General features: G+C 44.7%; 1 protein-coding gene across 5 annotated transcripts in view; it reads left to right on the top strand.

The window, feature by feature from the left end:
• Asx (transcriptional regulator additional sex combs) overlaps window positions 1–17,549 on the top strand; it is a 73,385-nt gene that overhangs the window by 21,720 nt on the left and 34,116 nt on the right. For all 5 annotated transcript variants that reach the window (XM_084577955.1, XM_084577953.1, XM_084577956.1 and 2 more), the window contains 2 exons: window positions 733–845; window positions 2,053–2,086. In XM_084577955.1, the coding sequence (XP_084434081.1) occupies window positions 733–845; window positions 2,053–2,086 (147 nt within the window). The remainder of the gene's footprint in view (window positions 1–732; window positions 846–2,052; window positions 2,087–17,549) is intronic.

Below are 17,549 nucleotides of genomic sequence, written 5' to 3' on the forward strand. Positions count from 1 at the left end.
CGCAGTCGCCGAGGTCGGGTTCGAACCCGGGTACTATGGCACAGTAGTCGGGCGTCTTACCACTGCACCACCTCGGCGGGGAAGCGCGGCAGCGATCACCGCAGATGCGCGTGCCTTTGGGGGAAGGGCGCGGCGCTGCCCTAGACCAGCCGTCGCCGAGCTGTGTCCTCTCATTCCTTCCACGCGTGGCTTGAAAACGTCGCGCGGCAAACGGCCGAGGTGATGCAATCGTCTTTGGGGGAGGTGCACCGTCCAATGCGTGGTGTGGAGTTCGATATATCGAACAACCGGTGAAATTGAGTTCGATATACGACACAGCTTTCCTATACTTTTACATGGGATTTTCAAGGGGATATTCCGAGAGTTCGATATAACCAAAATTCGAAATATCCGGGTTCGATATATCTGGGTGCGACTGTATTTGTTCAGAGATCAGATGGCAGTATGGCTGAAAGAAGGCCATTCTGGCTAGAAATTCATAAATAGAAATGTCTGGTGCGGTAATGTTTCTTAAAGGGCCCTGTTGGCCATTTTGTGTTATTTTGATGAGTTACTCAGTTTTGATATCCGTTCAGAGGGATTTATTTGGGGCAGCCACTTGTGGTGCAGTAGATCAGAAGCCAACAATTGTATATAAAGATTCCTGGAAGTGTTTGCAAACATTTTCTATATCAACCACAAGAGGTTAAACCGTTAAGGAAGTCTTTTTTTTTTTAATTTTTTTTACTTCAGCGCACCGTAGCTCGGCCCGTGTTGCGGCCAAGTGTGTGGCCCAGCAGACGTCCAGCGACCGACCCCAGACAACCCGGGAAATATTGGCCTCCCTGCCCGGCCTGGGCGTCAAGGTGAGGAGCTCTTTGGTCTTTACTTTTCGTTGTTTTTTTGCACCTGCTTTTTCACCTTTAGCAGGGCTAGAAGCAGGCAGTGCAGCAGATACTTAGCACTGAGGCATAAGTCCCTGCGTTGGCACAGATTCCACTCTAGAATTTGACTGCTTCATCTGCCGACAGCCTTAGTGCCAGGCGCACAAAAAAATTTGATTTTTTTTTTCTTCCTTTTATGCGGTAGCATATTGAGCTCATTATGCCAAAAGCTTATGCTAGGATTACCATATTTACTCGCATAATGCTCACACATTTTTTCACGGAAAATCGATCGAAAATCCTGCACAGCGGCCTTATGGCACTGTCACCTCGCCTTCGATAATTTTGCAGGCATACAGGCACTGGGCCTAGAATTTAGTCCTCAAAAATATTAGAAGTAAAAGTTATTTGTTCCCTAATAACAGTTGTTTTTAATAGTATTCAGTCTTGAAATGAACTTCGTTGTTTTGGAGACACTTTTCAGGAAGCTGGTGTTGGCTGGTTTTGTGTCGCTGGTAGCAGTGATTTAGCACTTGCTGTTGCAGCACTTCCAACCTAGTACAGGCCTTTCTTTTTTCTGGAAAATGTGTTCCATATTCTGAAGCTTCATAATTCTTTAGTGTTCATACTGCTCTGATTTCATTTCCTACCGCAATGCTACCAGCACCCCTCGTCCAAAAGTGCAGGCTGCTACTGTTCGAAGGCCTTCAATATCTCTATAGACTTCTGCTTCTGCTGACTCAATGGCTATGGACTCAGAAGCCTTGAGTCGAAAGACAAGCGGTTTGAGGAACTTTGAAATGCCTATGTGACAAGGACATAAACTGGAGTCCTGCATGCTGGTAGTGCTTTCCTCTCTCTCTCTGTGAAGCAGTGCTGCAAAGAAACTGCACCAGACACGTGACAAAAAAAAAGAAAAAGGGAAGGCAAGGCTTGAAGGAAGACCTAGGCAGCCCATTCTAGCTTGAGAGTCCAGGGTGTCCTGTTCTGTGAAAGTTGTACTCAAAAAGCGACGCATTTTATCACACTTTTTCACTCTTACTGCAAAAGTGTACCTTGTAACCTGCCCACATTCCCAGGTTTATCCTGTCCTTGCGTACATTTTCATCGCTGTCTACTACATGTATGTGTATTGCAGTATGATCTGTTTCCTTTTTTTTTTCCCCTTCTGTCTTCATCCTGTGTACAGCCGCACAAGCGATCGTCTCGGAAGCTGAGTATGAGTGAGTATCGCCTGATCAGATCTCATTCACTTTCTGCCTTTCTTTATCTCAGTAATAACAGTCATTTTATATGAACTTCTGTACACTGAAAAACTGCCAGAAACCATTTGAATCACAGTAATTTTTTTCTGATGAACACTTGTATGCTGAAAAAAGTGCCAGAAACCATTTGCATCACAGTAATTTTGTCTTGTACACTGAAAAACCTGCCAAAAACCATTTTGCCTCACAGTAATTTTATCTGATGAATACCTGTACTCTGAAAAAACTTTCAGAAACTATTTGCATCACAGTAATTTTATCTGGTGAACACGTCTACACGAAAAAACTGCCAGAAACCATTTTGCATCACAGTAATTTTATCTGATGAACACTTGTACACTGAAAAAGCCGCCAGAAAGAACACCTGTACACTGAAAATAGCTACCAGAAACCATTTGCATCACAGTAAATTTATCTGATAAACACCTGTACATTGAAAAAACTGCCAGAAACCGTTTTCATCACAGTAATTTTATCTGATGAACACCTGTACATTGAAAAAACTGCCAGAAACCATTTGCATCACAGTAATTTTATCTGATGAACACGTCTACAATGAAAAAACTGCCAGAAACCATTTTCTCCACAGTAATTTTATCTGATGAACACCTGTACACTGAAAAAACTGCCAGAAACCATTTGCATCACAATAATTTTATCTGATTAACACCTGTACATTGAAAAAACTACGAGAAACCACTTACATTACAGTAATTTTATCTGATTAACACCTGTACAATGGATGTTTGCACTTGAGATAAAACCAAAGTAAGAACAACGTTTTTTTTTTTTTTTTTTTTTTTTTTCGCTTTGTGCATACTGTCAGGAAGGCCCTCCTCACAAAACACTCCTGTCGTGTTTCAAGGCCGCTTTGCTGCACCGCCTATGCGGTCAGACATTGCAGTTAAATGTGCAGTGCGGGGCAACTGCCGTCGCGAATTCGAAAAATTTCAGTGTACATTCGGTAAATTTTGAATGTCATGAAATTCTGAATATCAGTTTTTCGAATACGAATACGATAACAGATTCGATTAGTATTCAACATTTCGAGTATTCGCACACCCCTAGTCAACACACAGTGGCTTCACTTTGCTGTGAATGTCATTGGGAAGGCCTCTCCTGTTCATATGCGTCTTGTACCCAGTGCTATCGCTTGTTTAAACTTACTCCAAGTTTTAGAACCGAGCAGGCACAGGTTGTGTATAGAGTTTCACCAGTGGAGCTGCACTAAAGGTGGTTGGAAAAAAAAAGCTATAATTTTGAACGCGGAGCATAAAATCTTTCTGAAAAATATTTCAAGCACAGGTGCTTGAAAACCTTGGATACCATTGAATTACGGAAGTCTGTTTTCAAGGCCCTTAAGAACCTTGAATTTATGACTGGTCCTTGAAGATTCTTGAATTCCTTGAATACTAAATTTGAACTGGTGTTTTTCGTCATGAAAACGTTTTTGTTGCTAAACTTTTATTCTTGACTGAGTTCTGAATGAACTGCGGGGAAGGAAACATATCGATTTTTAGCCTATTTAGCGCATTCTCGTTAGGCGGCTGGCAACACTGCAGTGGGCGCGCGGCTGCGTCGTCCCATCGCTATCGCATCGCCATCACTCACCGAGCCCAACGTTTTTAGATAGGTTTACCGAGCCGTGCGGCCGTGTCTACGCTGGCGTTGCCCTAGTGCTTGCATTTTTGGAATGAGCGTGGCTTCTGCCTGTCAGCGCACGTGATATTTTCATATGTGACGCAATGCCCGGAAAGAGCAAGTTTCAGGCTACGTGGCTCCACCATGACGAATACAAGCAGTGGATTGCGCCTGATACGAGTCCGCATCGGGCTAAGTGCAAGCTTTGCGGTAAAACTGTGGATGTGACTGCCATGGGTGAATCCGCTTTAAAAAGTCACATGAAAAGCGGCAAGTATATTGGTGCAATGAAGGTAGCGCAAGGGAGCGCGTTGAAAAGGTACCTGACGCCGGTCGCGGTAGAGCAGTCTACTAGCGCGTGTTCCTCGCAGTCGCTAAGCCTAAACGATGCTTGCAAAGCGCACGAGCTTGTCACTGACGCTGAAATTCTTTGGACTCTGAAAGTTGTGACATCCCACTTTTCGTACCGGTCGTCATCCCAAGCAGGGGAGCTATTTCAGCGCTCTTGAAGTTCAGTTCAACCTACTCAAAGTTGTGGAGCATTGTGAAACTTCTGCTTGTCCTCAGTCATGGCCAGGCAACTGTCGAGCGTGGATTCAGTGTAAACTGACAGGTGTGCGTTGAGAATCTGAAGGACCTTTCATATGTTTCACAACGGATCGTGTGCGATGCGGTTGAGAAAGCAGGTGGTGTTCTAAACATTCCAATCACCAAGGAACTGAGGATCGCTGTGTCAGCTGCAAGGCAAAAGTATGGAGCATACTTGGAAGCCCAGAAAAAGCAGGACCTTGAAGCTTCAAAGCAGAGAAAAAAGCACTGCATTGAGGAAGAGCTTGATGCAATGAAAAGAAAGAAAAAGAAGCTGGAATTGACAATTGATGATCTCATGGCATCTGCAAATGCCTATGCTTATAAAGCAGAGGCAGAAAACAATGTGACACACATTGTAAAGTCCAATAGTCTCAGAAAGACGGCCAAAGACAAGAGTGAGGAGCTACACGCCATCAAGCTCCAAATTCAACAAAAGCTGCTGGAGCTCCCCTGAAGTAGGCCTGAGGAGCTGCTTCCTAAGGATTTTTTTGTTTTGTGCAGTTGAAGCAGTGGACAATATTTTGTGAGGGTATAGGAAATAATCAACAATTTTATAAAACTAATTTTTTACTTTTCTGCGGGATATGACCAAGCTTTCACTGTGATATTTTATGAAGCTATATTTAATTTTTTTCTGTGCTATAGAAGCAAATCTGCGTAGTGAGGTTTTTTTTCTTTGTGGAATAAATATTTCAGACGTTTTGAGAGCACTGTTTGAAGATCTTTGACATGGAAAAAAAAATTAAGCCCTCGAAGGGGGCCTTTAAAATCCTCCTATGGGGCCTTGAAATTCCTTGAATATCCTTGAATTTTTTTCTTTGCCACCTGTACGAACCCTGTCTCAATATCAAAAGATAGTTGTGATATCAAAAACGAAAATTCGCATTTTGGAGATAAAGAAATCTTGTTTTCAACAATAGTGACATACTTAATGGGTTCAGTAGGTCTGTTGTCATGAATAATTTAATCTGTAGCTTCTGGAGGTGGATCCTGCTAGGGCTCTGCTTTTTGTCGTTGGCAAAGACAAAGGGAGTGTGACCTTAGAAACCTAGCTTTAGTTATGTGTTTTCTTCTTTTAATTAGGCGGTGAGCGTATTCATTACTGCATGGTATTCACCTATGGCTGCTGTATAATAATTTGTAATTGATTTTCTTCCTTGATGCTTTTTTGATTTTGGTTTATCAACAGAATGATGGCTGTGATGTCTAGTTGGTGTTTAGGTCACGTGGTACACAGGAATAACTGCAATATAGTCATTGACACGTCTTTAATTCACTGCAACAGTTAAGCCAGTCTTCAAGTTCTGGATTGACATAAAAGAAACCTAGCAATTATGTTGGTGTTCTTTCTATATTTTTGTTAACGCCTTGCATGGCTCAATTACAAGTTACACATCACGGACATTGTTCGGTGCATTAAGGAAAAATTCAATTGTAAATTATTTTTTGGCCATAGGCAAAAATATGACAAAGGGATCACTGTATAAACCTTTGCATTGGACTAGGCAATTGTTGAAATTCCGCCTCTCTGGACAGTCGGAAACCGGTTTTGCAGCAGTTTCCACGATGCTTGACGTCACGGGCTGACTTGTGCGGGGTGCACACAACAGTCCAGTGAACAGTATGGACAAGCGCCAGCCCGTAACATCAGTGGAGATGCAGTGGCGCAGGTGACAGCAGTCACTTTCGCGGTGTAGGCAAAGCCTGGGCCGTCTGCATTGGATGTGCAGCGCTTGCTGTGTTTTTGGGCATAATTCCTCATATTCCTGCAAGCTATGGTGTGGTTGGCTCTGCAACAAGGCACAAAAAAGAAAATGGCACTTGCTTTAACATGTTTCTTGGGGTCGGATAATTATGAGCGAAGGGCAGCGGCGTTGAGCACGACGAGTAGACCCTTCGGTGACGGATTGCCTTCACGGCTAACTTGCTTTGTGCTTCTGCACTGAAACTCAATCAGTTAGTTTTAATTGTCGTGATTGCTTTCCGGCTGCACGACGAATAGCGCAATAGCAAACGCCTGCAGCTCATGCACGTTTTGCTGTATATACTATCAAGTCATAGGAAGCCGAGCTGTGATTTCCATTCATCTACAGTACTGTCTATGCATATGCTCGTACAAAAAGCCAGAACACAAAAGCTGCTGCAAAGGTAACTGCTGTTACTTTGAGCGGTCACTCCAGCATGATATTGCCGAAACAGATGCGGACCCAGGCAGCACCGAACATTAGAATAATGTTATTCAAGTTGCTTGAATATTTCCTAACATTTTGTGACATAAAAATAATATTAGTAGTACATTCGAAAGAAACGTTTTACTAATACTGACTTTTGAATGTTATTATAATGTCAAATAATGTTTTGTCTCATTACAAACATCATTTTAATGTTACAAAAGAAAATTGTTTGAATATGGTCTTCTGAACAATGCTTGAATCATAACTATAGTCAGATACAAGTAAAGAAAAAAGCGGCAAACAACCCTCAAAAGACCTCCCTCCAGCCAGTGGCATCGCTCCAAATGTGTGACATCGCGGCACACACGAGAAAAGGAAAAAAAGAAAAAAACGCACACCGGCCACTACCTTCATTTCACTTCTGTTCACCCTGTTTCCCAAAAGCGTTCCGTGGTTGCCTCGCTCCTCCGTCGAAACGAAAGAATATGCACAAAAAGAGAAGATAGGTGTGCTGACACCTTGCGCATACGCCATGATTTGTCTGCTTGCGGCTACCCTGGACATTTTATTGACACAGTGGAACGACAGCTTGCACGCCTTGCGCTGCATCGGACCCCAGGCACCCGAAAGCGGGCATCGATTCCATATGTCCCAGGCGTTAGTGGAACACTGGCACGCATACTGCATCGCTACGACGTGTAGACTGCACATGTGCCAGCCCACAAGCTCAGGGGAGAATTGGTGCAAGTGAAGGACCCACTCAGAAAGGAAAAGTTCCCAGGCGTCGTATACGCAATCCCATGTGCCGACTGTGCAGCTGTGTACATTGGCGAGTCAGGGGATTTTGAAATAAGATTGCGCGGTCATCAAAACGACGTGAGGAAACAGCGGGTGGCTTCGAATGCGCTGGCCGAACATTCGGTATCTGCCAAGCACAATATTGACTGGGCACAGGCACGTGTGACAGCGAAAGAAAGGAACAGAGCATCACGGCTTTATCTTGAGTCGCTGATCATTCAGACTACAGCAAATACGCTAAACCGTAATCATGGTAATCTGCCCCCTGTATACGCAAGATGTCTGGGTTCTGTGATGCGCCGTATTTAAGGCAACGGTTCCCCGTTTCGCCTCATTGTGAACAAGGCTCCCGTGTGGGAGCTGAAACGTCATTCCATCTTTCTTCTTTTGGTCGGTGTCGTTTATTTTTCGTCATGTCCCATCCTGACCAGACAGGCTTCCGTCAAACTCTTGACTTCAGACATGCCATCGGGAGACCGCTGCTGTTTATTGTGATATTTGCATCGTTCATCCCTCCAATTGCTTCTTTTTGGGCAGGTCAGAGTGGGGAATATGTGTGCATCTTATGGGTTCAGAAAACATTAACCCTGTATCCAATATGTTGGCCCAGAGTTTGTCATATGCCATTGCCAAAAGAAATGTGTCATGGATGGACGGGTGCAGCAGCTTTTGCGCTGTTTCACGTCTATCATGCAAAGGCAACTCGCCCATCAGTTCTTGCTTTCATGTATACAGTGTATTTCCAGAAAATGACTCAATCTGGATGACACTTTTCTTCTCTATATTGCGCCACGCAATCATTGTGGCACTTCTTGAAGGGAACTAAACTCATGACATTAAATTTGCCCATTTTACCCCGTAATGATCACAGCAAATGAAATCGGGAATGAAACACTGGGGTAGCTTTTCTCATGCTCGCTGTTACATCAGAAGGCAATCTTAGCTGAGCAAGCTACACGGTATGCACTTTTAATCACAGCAAGTAAGGTCAGGAATGAAACACTCAAACAGCTTTTCTCATACCCACTGCTATATCTGAATGACAGTGAGCACCAACACACATATGCCACGGAGTTAATCCCAGCAGATTAGATAAAGAAGGGAAGACTGAAGCAGTTTTTGTAGTGCTGACTGCTGTGACTGAATGGCAGTTGGCACCGAGCCATGTATATGACACACGCACCACTGAGTTGATTGCAGCAAATGGGATCAGGAATGAAACACTGAAGCAGCCTTTTCCGTGGTCACTGCTATATCTGAAGGCATTCTTGCCAAACTGGCTAGACAGCACACACCACTGAATTAATCACAACAAATTACAGCAATGTTTTTTGAACAGTAGCAAAGTCGGCAGTGGGACAATGGAGTTCCAATACTTGTAGGACATTGGTGAGTAGGTGCTAGCTCTACAAGTCTTCAAGGGGCGGTACTCAACACACATCACTTTCGGAGTCATCTTCAGTGAGATGGATGATGATGGGCTGGACATGTGCACTGCCGCTTCTGTCTTTCGTAAACTTTTTTTCAATATCGATGACATGCCTGACAGCATTTGCCCAGTGTTCTGCTGTTACCTTGCAGGCTTCTTCTCTAAGGAGAACCTCTACATCTGTCAGCTTAAATGTGGCATTCCTGGCTGCCACACCATGCTTTATCTGAGCCCATATGAGCTCGATTGGATTGAACTCGCAGTGGTAGGGTGGAAGCCGCAGCACAATGCACCCTACCCTTTTGGCTGCGCTGTGAACACAATACTTCATATATTGCAGCTTTACAGAGGCCGCAAGTTTCAGGAGCTCCTTTTTCAGCATTTTCTGTTGTCAAATAACCCCTTTCGATGTCAGCCAATCCTGCACTACTTCCTTGCGAGAAGCAGTCGTAGGCACTGTTTCTTCCAACCACGAGGGGTATGAAGGCATTGTCCATTAAAATAATTTCTCCAGAACAGCATGAAACCATGGTAAAGCGGGTGCCATCTATCTCCATGTAGTAGTCACCGGTCTTCGTGTACTGCGAAAGACGTCCAAGCAACTGTCGACGAAGCTATCCTTGTTGCCGATATAAAAGTACGTACTATCAGGTAGTACACCTTAACCGATTACAACAAATTTGCCATTACTCACCCTCCAAAAGTGAAGAGTACGTACTATCCGGTAGTACACCTTAACCGATTACAACAAATTTGCCATTACTCACCCTCCAAAAGTGAAGAAAAACCAGCCACTGTAAATTTCTCGTGAATACACGCATGCCCGTCCTGCCGACCAGACGTCGGTCATTTTTAGTTGCCGCCTTGGCGGTTGCGCGGCGACAACAGCCGTCTCAAAATCAGCGAGACCACGAGCAAGCTTCTCCATGGCCCATCTTCTTAGCGAACGCTCACATAACAGTTAATGCCTGAGCGGCTTTTGTCACAGTTGGGCCTGAATCGGCTCTTTCTGACATTGCCGCTGTCCTCATTCTCGATATCCTCATCGCTTTGGGGAGGGGCATAGTGCCGCCCGTTACACACACACTCGCCAACAACCGCTTCGCAAAGCACCACAGCTCAATACAAACAATGCAATCATCGGTTGCACACCACATCCACAAAGCAAAGAAAGGAAGATAGGCTACGTCCGCTACTTCCCAACTGCACGCCTGCACGCGTAGCGCGAAGTCACATGGGCGGGTTGGGGAATGATTGGGGTGACTGTTATGGTTACTGCAATAGGGCTGCCAACGATATCAAAACGGCCAACAATTCCCGGGCTGCCTATTGACATGGACATCACCGTGGCGAACAGCGTTCGTAGGAAAATGGTCAAAATAACCGCATACTTTCTCTAAATTACTTTCTAGTACACTATAGTTGTATAACCGGCAGTCCGCACGTTCATAACACTTTTTGGAAAGGTGAAAACGTTTTACATCGCAGCACGACGTCAACCGAACTGCAACGAAAAGTGCGTATTAACAGGTAGGCACTTCACGAGCCACTACGGCTTAAGTGGTCAACCAAACACGGGTTTCAATAGCGGCTCAGCCGGGGAATCTTCACAACTGCGTTTTAACCGCAACTACTTGGTAAGTGGGTAGGTATTAACGAGGTTTCACTGTACAGGGATATCCTTTGTCGCCTACGTGATGCTGTCCAGAGCAAGAGACCGGAGTTGTGGTCAACAGGAATTGGCGCATCCATCATGACAATGCTCCTGCACATTCCTCGCACTTGATTCAGACTTTTTTGGTGAAAAGCCAGACTCCTGTACAACAGGCTCCTCACTCTCCTGATATGGCCTCATGCGACTTCTGGCTATTTCCCAAAATCAAGAGGCCATTGAAAGGAGTGCGATTTAAGACCAGAGAGGACATTATGGCTGCAACGACAGATGAGCTAATCTTTTTTCTGAAGGAGGCCTTCTCATAATGCTTCTAACAATGGCAGCAGCGCTGGGAGAAGTGTTGGGAGTCCCACTTTTCTAACAGACCTCGTATATTTCGGACAATAAGTCCCAGCATTTTTGCCCTTTTTCTTGCAGTAATAATGTTTTTTCCAGTAACACTTCTTTGCAACAAAAACTTTGAGATGACACCTGCCAATCTTTGCAAAGTGTGCAAGTTGTGTGCCATCACAAGTGGTGGGCCTACATGGTCGTGCAAGGTTGCTCTATATATTTCCATGAACATTACATTTATATTGCATACATGTTCGATTTGTGTTGTTTAAGTGTTTAAAAAAGCATTAGACTAATCTTTACATTTAACATTGCAAAAACATTAGAAAAAAAGGACATGAACAAGATCAAAATTTTGACTGAAACGAAAATGTAACATCGCTCTAAGGTTCCAGTGCCACCTGGTGGCTTGTGAACTAGCTTTTCTCTCTTTTGTCACTTTCGTGAGTTTCAACAAGTGATTCTTCATTACCGGTCCTAGAAAGCGAGTAAACTTTGTTAGGATCCGAGCAAAGTCCCGCAGGGTTATTTCGCAGATCATTAAATTTCCTTTTAGAAGGTCATTAAGATCCTGACTAACAAATTGAATAGCCACGTACATCCTAGCTTTGATCGAGCAGGATATTATTACGGGCGATGGAAGAAGAAGCGGACTGGCGTGGGCAGGCTGCTCGCGCTAGGTCAGCCATCTTTCATTCAACGTCATCTACCATCGCCATCGGTCATGTTCCGTCTGGAGGCACGGGGTACATCATCATCACCAGGGGCCCGGAGCTTCGGTGCCCTATGTGTTCTTGCGTCGTCGGCAGCGGGTTCCTGTGACGACGCATCGCCTGGCGGTTCCCTAGCCAGCCAAACCTGACATCGCCGTTCTCCACCCCCTGCCCAGTCCCCCGCCCTCACCACAAGACACGAAGAATGACAAGTAGCCCGACGTTAAGACCCCACCAACCCAAGACACCACAAACACTCGAGAAAACATAAAAAAACACAGCGCACGACAGGCCTGACCAAAGGACCCGGCCGACCTGATACGCCAACCAGGTGACAAACCCACTGACCCAGTACAACATTATATGTGAAGAAATCACCCCCGCCTGTGCCGTTTGATGCGCACCTGGGAACCAGCCATCAAATCACAACGACCATTGCAGCAAAAACTTCCTGGGCCAGGCTTCATCGGTCATAATGGCAGCAAGCCGTTACCTTCTTTCTCTTCTGTCTTCGCCGATCCATACATCATCGTCATGTCATAAATGTGATGGACTTCGACCTCTTCGTCCACCGTTTGGTGGCCCTGAGTACGGGCAATGAAGAAAAAGCAGGCACTGGCGCGCTCGCTCTAGGTCGGCCATTTTTCATTAAGCATCATCTACCATCGTCATTGGTCATGTTCCGTCTCCTTTCTCCATCGGCATGCCGTCCTGTAACAATATTTAAGCATGTAAGTATATACAGTACATGGAGTTTAATGTCCTAAAGTGGAATCGGCTGTTAGGGGTACAAAGTAAGCAGAATAAGATGACGTGCATTTGAATAAAAAATTTTGTATATTAAGAAAGCTCAGCAGATCGTGCAAATTTCGTTGCAAGCGATCGTGGAGAATGTTGCATTTGCGCTCATGAACCTCTCCTATAGAGAAAAGAGAATAAAATGAGAGCATTCTTACGGGCCTTCATATATATGTCAACCTGTGAATGACCTTGGCTACGTCTGTACGATGAAATGGACCTCAAACGTCTTTTTTATCAAGCGGGGTAAAACAAGTTGGCAGCGCACTAGGCAAATGTTACAAAGAACTAAAAGATTGAGTTTGTATTGAGTGAAATTCTATGACTTAAGTTGCCGGTACAGTGAGCTAGAAATATGATTTCTAGTTCACTAAAGTTGCCGGAAATATTGTTCGTTAGAGTGAAGGTGCTTGAAGCAGCAGAAAGCCCTTCAAAAGAGTTGTCATATGAAAAGCACACTTCTAGTCATTCATATCGCCTTCGTCCTTGCATGCGTTGGCAATAGTACCGGAAGCTGAACAGTGTTGACTATTAGTTATTCTTATACATTGCGCTTTCTCGTTTTCATTTAACTTAATCAGTCGCTACAGTCACCCGCTATAGCCGTGTGCTTTTGAGGCCACGGAGAATGCAGTGCTCTTCGCCAGGTAATTCCAGCAGTAATCGGCTAACGTGCTGAACTAATCTCCAGACTATTTCTATGCACAAGCGAAGCTTGCGCTTCAGAATATTCGCACGTGCGAACTGGTTTCGAAGGCATCGTCGTTTGGCGCAGTGCAGGCATGCTTTGTGTTTGCCTGCACCCCATGTCGCTGCCGATTGCAGCGCCACCTCTGTTTACAAACATGACGCTTGTCTATAGCAGCACCTAGGGAGCTCAAAATGCAAGTGCGCCATTCTAAAGGAAACGCGTGCCAGAAATTATAGTCCTTTCAAGCTTCCATTTATTTATTTATTTGTACCCTCAGGGCTTACAAGAAGCGTTATACAGTGCAGTCCACTTATAACGATATTGAAAAAAACCTGAAAATCCGATCGTTATAACCGATTATCGTTATATCTGGACCGGCGGGAAAAAAAAAGAAAAAAAGAAAAGCTCACCCATATATTTCCCAATGCATGTAGGCTTGCCTACTACTAGCAATGAGTAAATCGGGTTGAACAACGCTAATCATCGTACTGAGCACTAAACACTTTATTACAGTATACATCAATGCCATGAAATAACTTACGCATACTTAAAGAAGTCGGAAATTTGCGCTCGCTTGAGCAGCAGCTGAAGCTTGACAATCGCTGTGAGCATCGCTTCCAGTAGCGTGTACGCTGGCGGCAGTCCTTTTTGCTTGCATGAAACCGATTAGCGGCTGGATGAACTGAAGGACATCCCCAGCCTTGATTGATTGTTAAAATCATAGAGTGCGAATGTCTGTATTTTTTCATGAGGCTTCCAACCTTGAAATCCTGCCAAAAATTCCGATTAATCTGCCGTTTCGTCTCCGTGAGCTATCGCGCCGTCCGTCAATGTGGTCGCCGCCATCTTCCACAGATGCAGAATCGGTGATGGCGATGACGATACGGCCACAGCAGCACCCTTTGGATGGCTGCGATTGCGATGATGATAGTGCTCATTTTCTTCTGTTTTCACTGCATATGACGAGTTTTCACGGCATTGTCTTCTTAATATTTTATCTTTTATTGAATATTCATTCAAATTTTCGTGGTAAACACATATCGGGCGGCGATAAAGCTATCGTTGTATCCCATGTACCGCCGATAATCGATCGTTATATCTGGTTTATTTTTACGTGGGGGCAATGGAAAAAATGATAAATCTCAAGAATTTGATCGTTATAAGCGATATATCGCTATATCTGGTATTGTTATAAGTGGACTGCACTGTAGAGGGTAGGGGCTTTTACACATCATTATATATATGAAATACAAACAAGGTGAAAAACATAATTGCATTGGCAAAATAGAGACAAATGAGTAATACGGCAGCTGAACAAAATAAATAAATAAAAACAAATAGCTTACAGTACGCGAAAGAAAAGGAAGTAAAGAACAAAACCTAACCAAAAAAAAACATTTTCATATAGGAATAAACTTACTTTCTGAAATATTTGTTAGTGCTTTGCGAAAATGACCGGTGTCGGTGATAGCAACTAAAGACGCAGGCAGGTTGTTCCACTGGTGACAGGTCCTTGGTAGAAATGAATATGAGTATGTGACTGTGCGTTGCGATGGTACATGAACTTTGAAACGATGATCCACACGTGGGGAGATATGAGACGCTGGTGTAATGAAACGTGACTTAAGTATCTGGTTATGATAGTAGATTTTGTGAAAAAGGGAAAGACGTGATAGTTTTCTACAGGAAGAAAGAAGGGGAAGGTTAAGTGTAATCTTCATATTAGTAACGCTAGCAGTACGATTATAATTGTTAAGAATAAAACGGACAGAACGATTTTGTACGCTTTCAAGGATTTTTATTAGAGTGACATATCCTAGGTCCCATATTAAACATGCATATTCGAGGATAGGCGTGACATTTGTGATGTAGAGTTGTTTTTTTAGAGGTGCTGGGGCTAGGGAAAAGTTGCGTTTGAGATAGCCAAGAACGCGGTTAGCTTTCGATGTAATGTATTCAATGTGTTGATTCCATGTGAGATAGTTAGTAATATGCACGCCAAGATATTTGCATGAAATAATTTGGTCAAGTGGAGTATTATTAAGTACATAAGTGGAGCAAGTTGACTGATTTCGAGAGATTCTCATTGTTTTACATTTTGAAGTGTTTAGTTCCATTAGCTAAATCGCGCACCAGTTTAAAATGTTATTCAGATCATGCTGGAGCGTTATTGTATCGTTAACTGCTTTTGATCTTGCGGTATATGACACAGTCGTCAGCAAATAAACAGATGGAACTTGAGATTTCATTAGGAAGGTCATTGATGTAAATTAAGAAAAGCAACGGTGTTAAAACGGATCCTTGAGGTACCCCTGAACCGACTGGTACAACTCTCGAATCCAGTTTAAAACCAAAGGATCAATGTTTAGTCCGCCGAGTTTTAATAAGAGTAGGTGGAGGTTAATTCTGTCAAATGCTTTCGAAAAATCCAGAAATATACAGTCGGTAATAAAGCCAGTGTCCAGAAATGTATTAAGATCATTACAGAATGTTAATAATTGAGTTTCGCAACAAAAGGACTTTCGGAACCCATGCTGACTGCTATGAAAAAAATTATTTGATTCCAAGAAGTTACAGTAGAATCTCGATGATACGAATTCCAAGGGAGCACGCAAAATATTCGTATCATCCCTAATTTGTATGATCCAAAACAAGTCAACTTCCACATGGGAATGAATTGAAAATGAACCAAACTTTATTATGGCGAACTATTTGCGGCCGAAAAAGTCTGTAATGCTTGTCTGCACTTTTTTGCTGTTGATGTCGCGAACAAGCTCCTCCTGAAAGGCATAAAACCATGCCGCGGTTTCGTCGCTCACGCTGCCGGCACTTATGGTGTGGCGCAGAACGTCCAAAGCGTGAAGAGTATCTGCCGTTGACGGTGGCTGATCACACTCGTCGTCAGCATCACCATCGCTGTCAGGCTCATTTTCGCAATCATTCGCTTCATTGACCAAGTCTTCAATAGACCTCAGCCCACAGGTCGCGACGTTGTCGTCCGCGGTAACGAAGTCCCGAGCCGAAGCTTCAGTTTCCAGATTGTCTCAGCCATCAATTGTGAGGTCTTCATCTGGCTGTTGACAATCTCCTGCCGAAGCCGCATCAAGTCTGGTGGCAAATCCGCACTTTCTAAAACAGTTCGATATTGTGTGTGAAGTTACACTATCCCACGACATGGCTAGAAAGTGCAAAGCATCTGACTGATCCGCAAGTTTGCTTCTTTACGGTCAATTTTCGCCAGCAGACGCTTCACTAGAAGTCCTTTGAAATGATGTTTCACATTTCTAATTATCCCAGCGTCCAGTGGCTGAAGATGGCTGGTAGTGTTCGCCGGCAGGAACCTGACTTTCACGTTATTGAATGTCATTTCCTTTGGGTGGGCAGAGCACTGGTTCTCGAAAAGCAAAATTTTCCGGTTCCTGGACGCCATTTTCCAATCAAGGCTTGTCAAGAACTCGCGGAAAAAATTTCCAGTCATCCACGCCTTTCGGTTACCTTTGTAAAAGACAGGCAAACGCTCCGCCGATCGGAAACACCTCGGTTTCTCCGACTTACCGATGACTGTAAGCTGGAGTTTTTCGGATCCATCAGAGTTGCAGCAAAAGAGTGCTGTTACTCTCGCCTTGCTTTTCTGGCCGCCCTGGCATGCCTGGCCTTTTACGCACAAACTTCTTTCCGGTTGAAGGTTGAAAAAGAGGCCCGCCTCGTCGGCATTAAATATGTCGCGTGGCGTGTACTCCGAAATCAGCGCCGGCAGCGTGTTTAGCCACTCATCTACAGCTGACTGGTCCACTTTCTTGCCTTCACCTGAGACGACCCGATAGACAAGTCCGTGCCGCTCCTTAAACCGGTGCAGCCATCCCCCAGGCCTTGGAAATTTTCAATTCCAAGCGAAAGCGCGACGGTGTCGGCGTTTTCACGTAGCACCTTGCCGTCCACGTTGATGCCGGCCGCTGTCACTTCGCGGAACCAAGTCAGCAGAACCTCTTCCAGCTTGACATGGGTCGCTGTTTTAGCCTGCTTCACGTTCGCACCGAAGTGCTGCACATTCTTTAAGATGACATCTCAGCGAACGCTTGCCTCTTTCTAACATTTGGACAGTTCACGTCACAGCGAACGACAGAAAGAAGCGGCGAGTGGAGAACTGCAGCGGCAGCCAGTGTCACAGGCCTTGTGGGAACAGCCGGCGAGACAACTTTTCGATAGACCAATGAGCTGCCAGCGAATGAGTGACGTACACGACTGGGCACGTGCTCGTCGGTTTGCTACAAAAAGGGAGGGGGGGGGTAGGGTGGCTAGTGGGGTGAGGGGGGTCGAAAGGAGAGGCAGCGGCCGCGGTGAGTACCCTCTCCCCCTGTGAGTTCTTGCGCTGAGCTGCTCGGTGGCTTTGTGCGTTTGTACAACGTTCGTTCGTATCATTCGCGGCGGGGGGTGGAAAGGAGTTAGCGGCGGTCGCGTCGGTTATGTTACCCTCTTGAAGCCAGCCGCGCCGGCCCGCTCGCATGCGCGACTGGTTTGCACGTTCGTATCAACCGCAACGGGTTCAGAACTCTTCGTATCACCCCGAATCTTAACGTA

Source organism: Amblyomma maculatum, chromosome 9 (genome assembly GCF_055883805.1).
Source record: "Amblyomma maculatum isolate TAMU_Amacu chromosome 9, ASM5588380v1, whole genome shotgun sequence".
Taxonomy (NCBI): Eukaryota; Metazoa; Arthropoda; class Arachnida; order Ixodida; family Ixodidae; genus Amblyomma; species Amblyomma maculatum.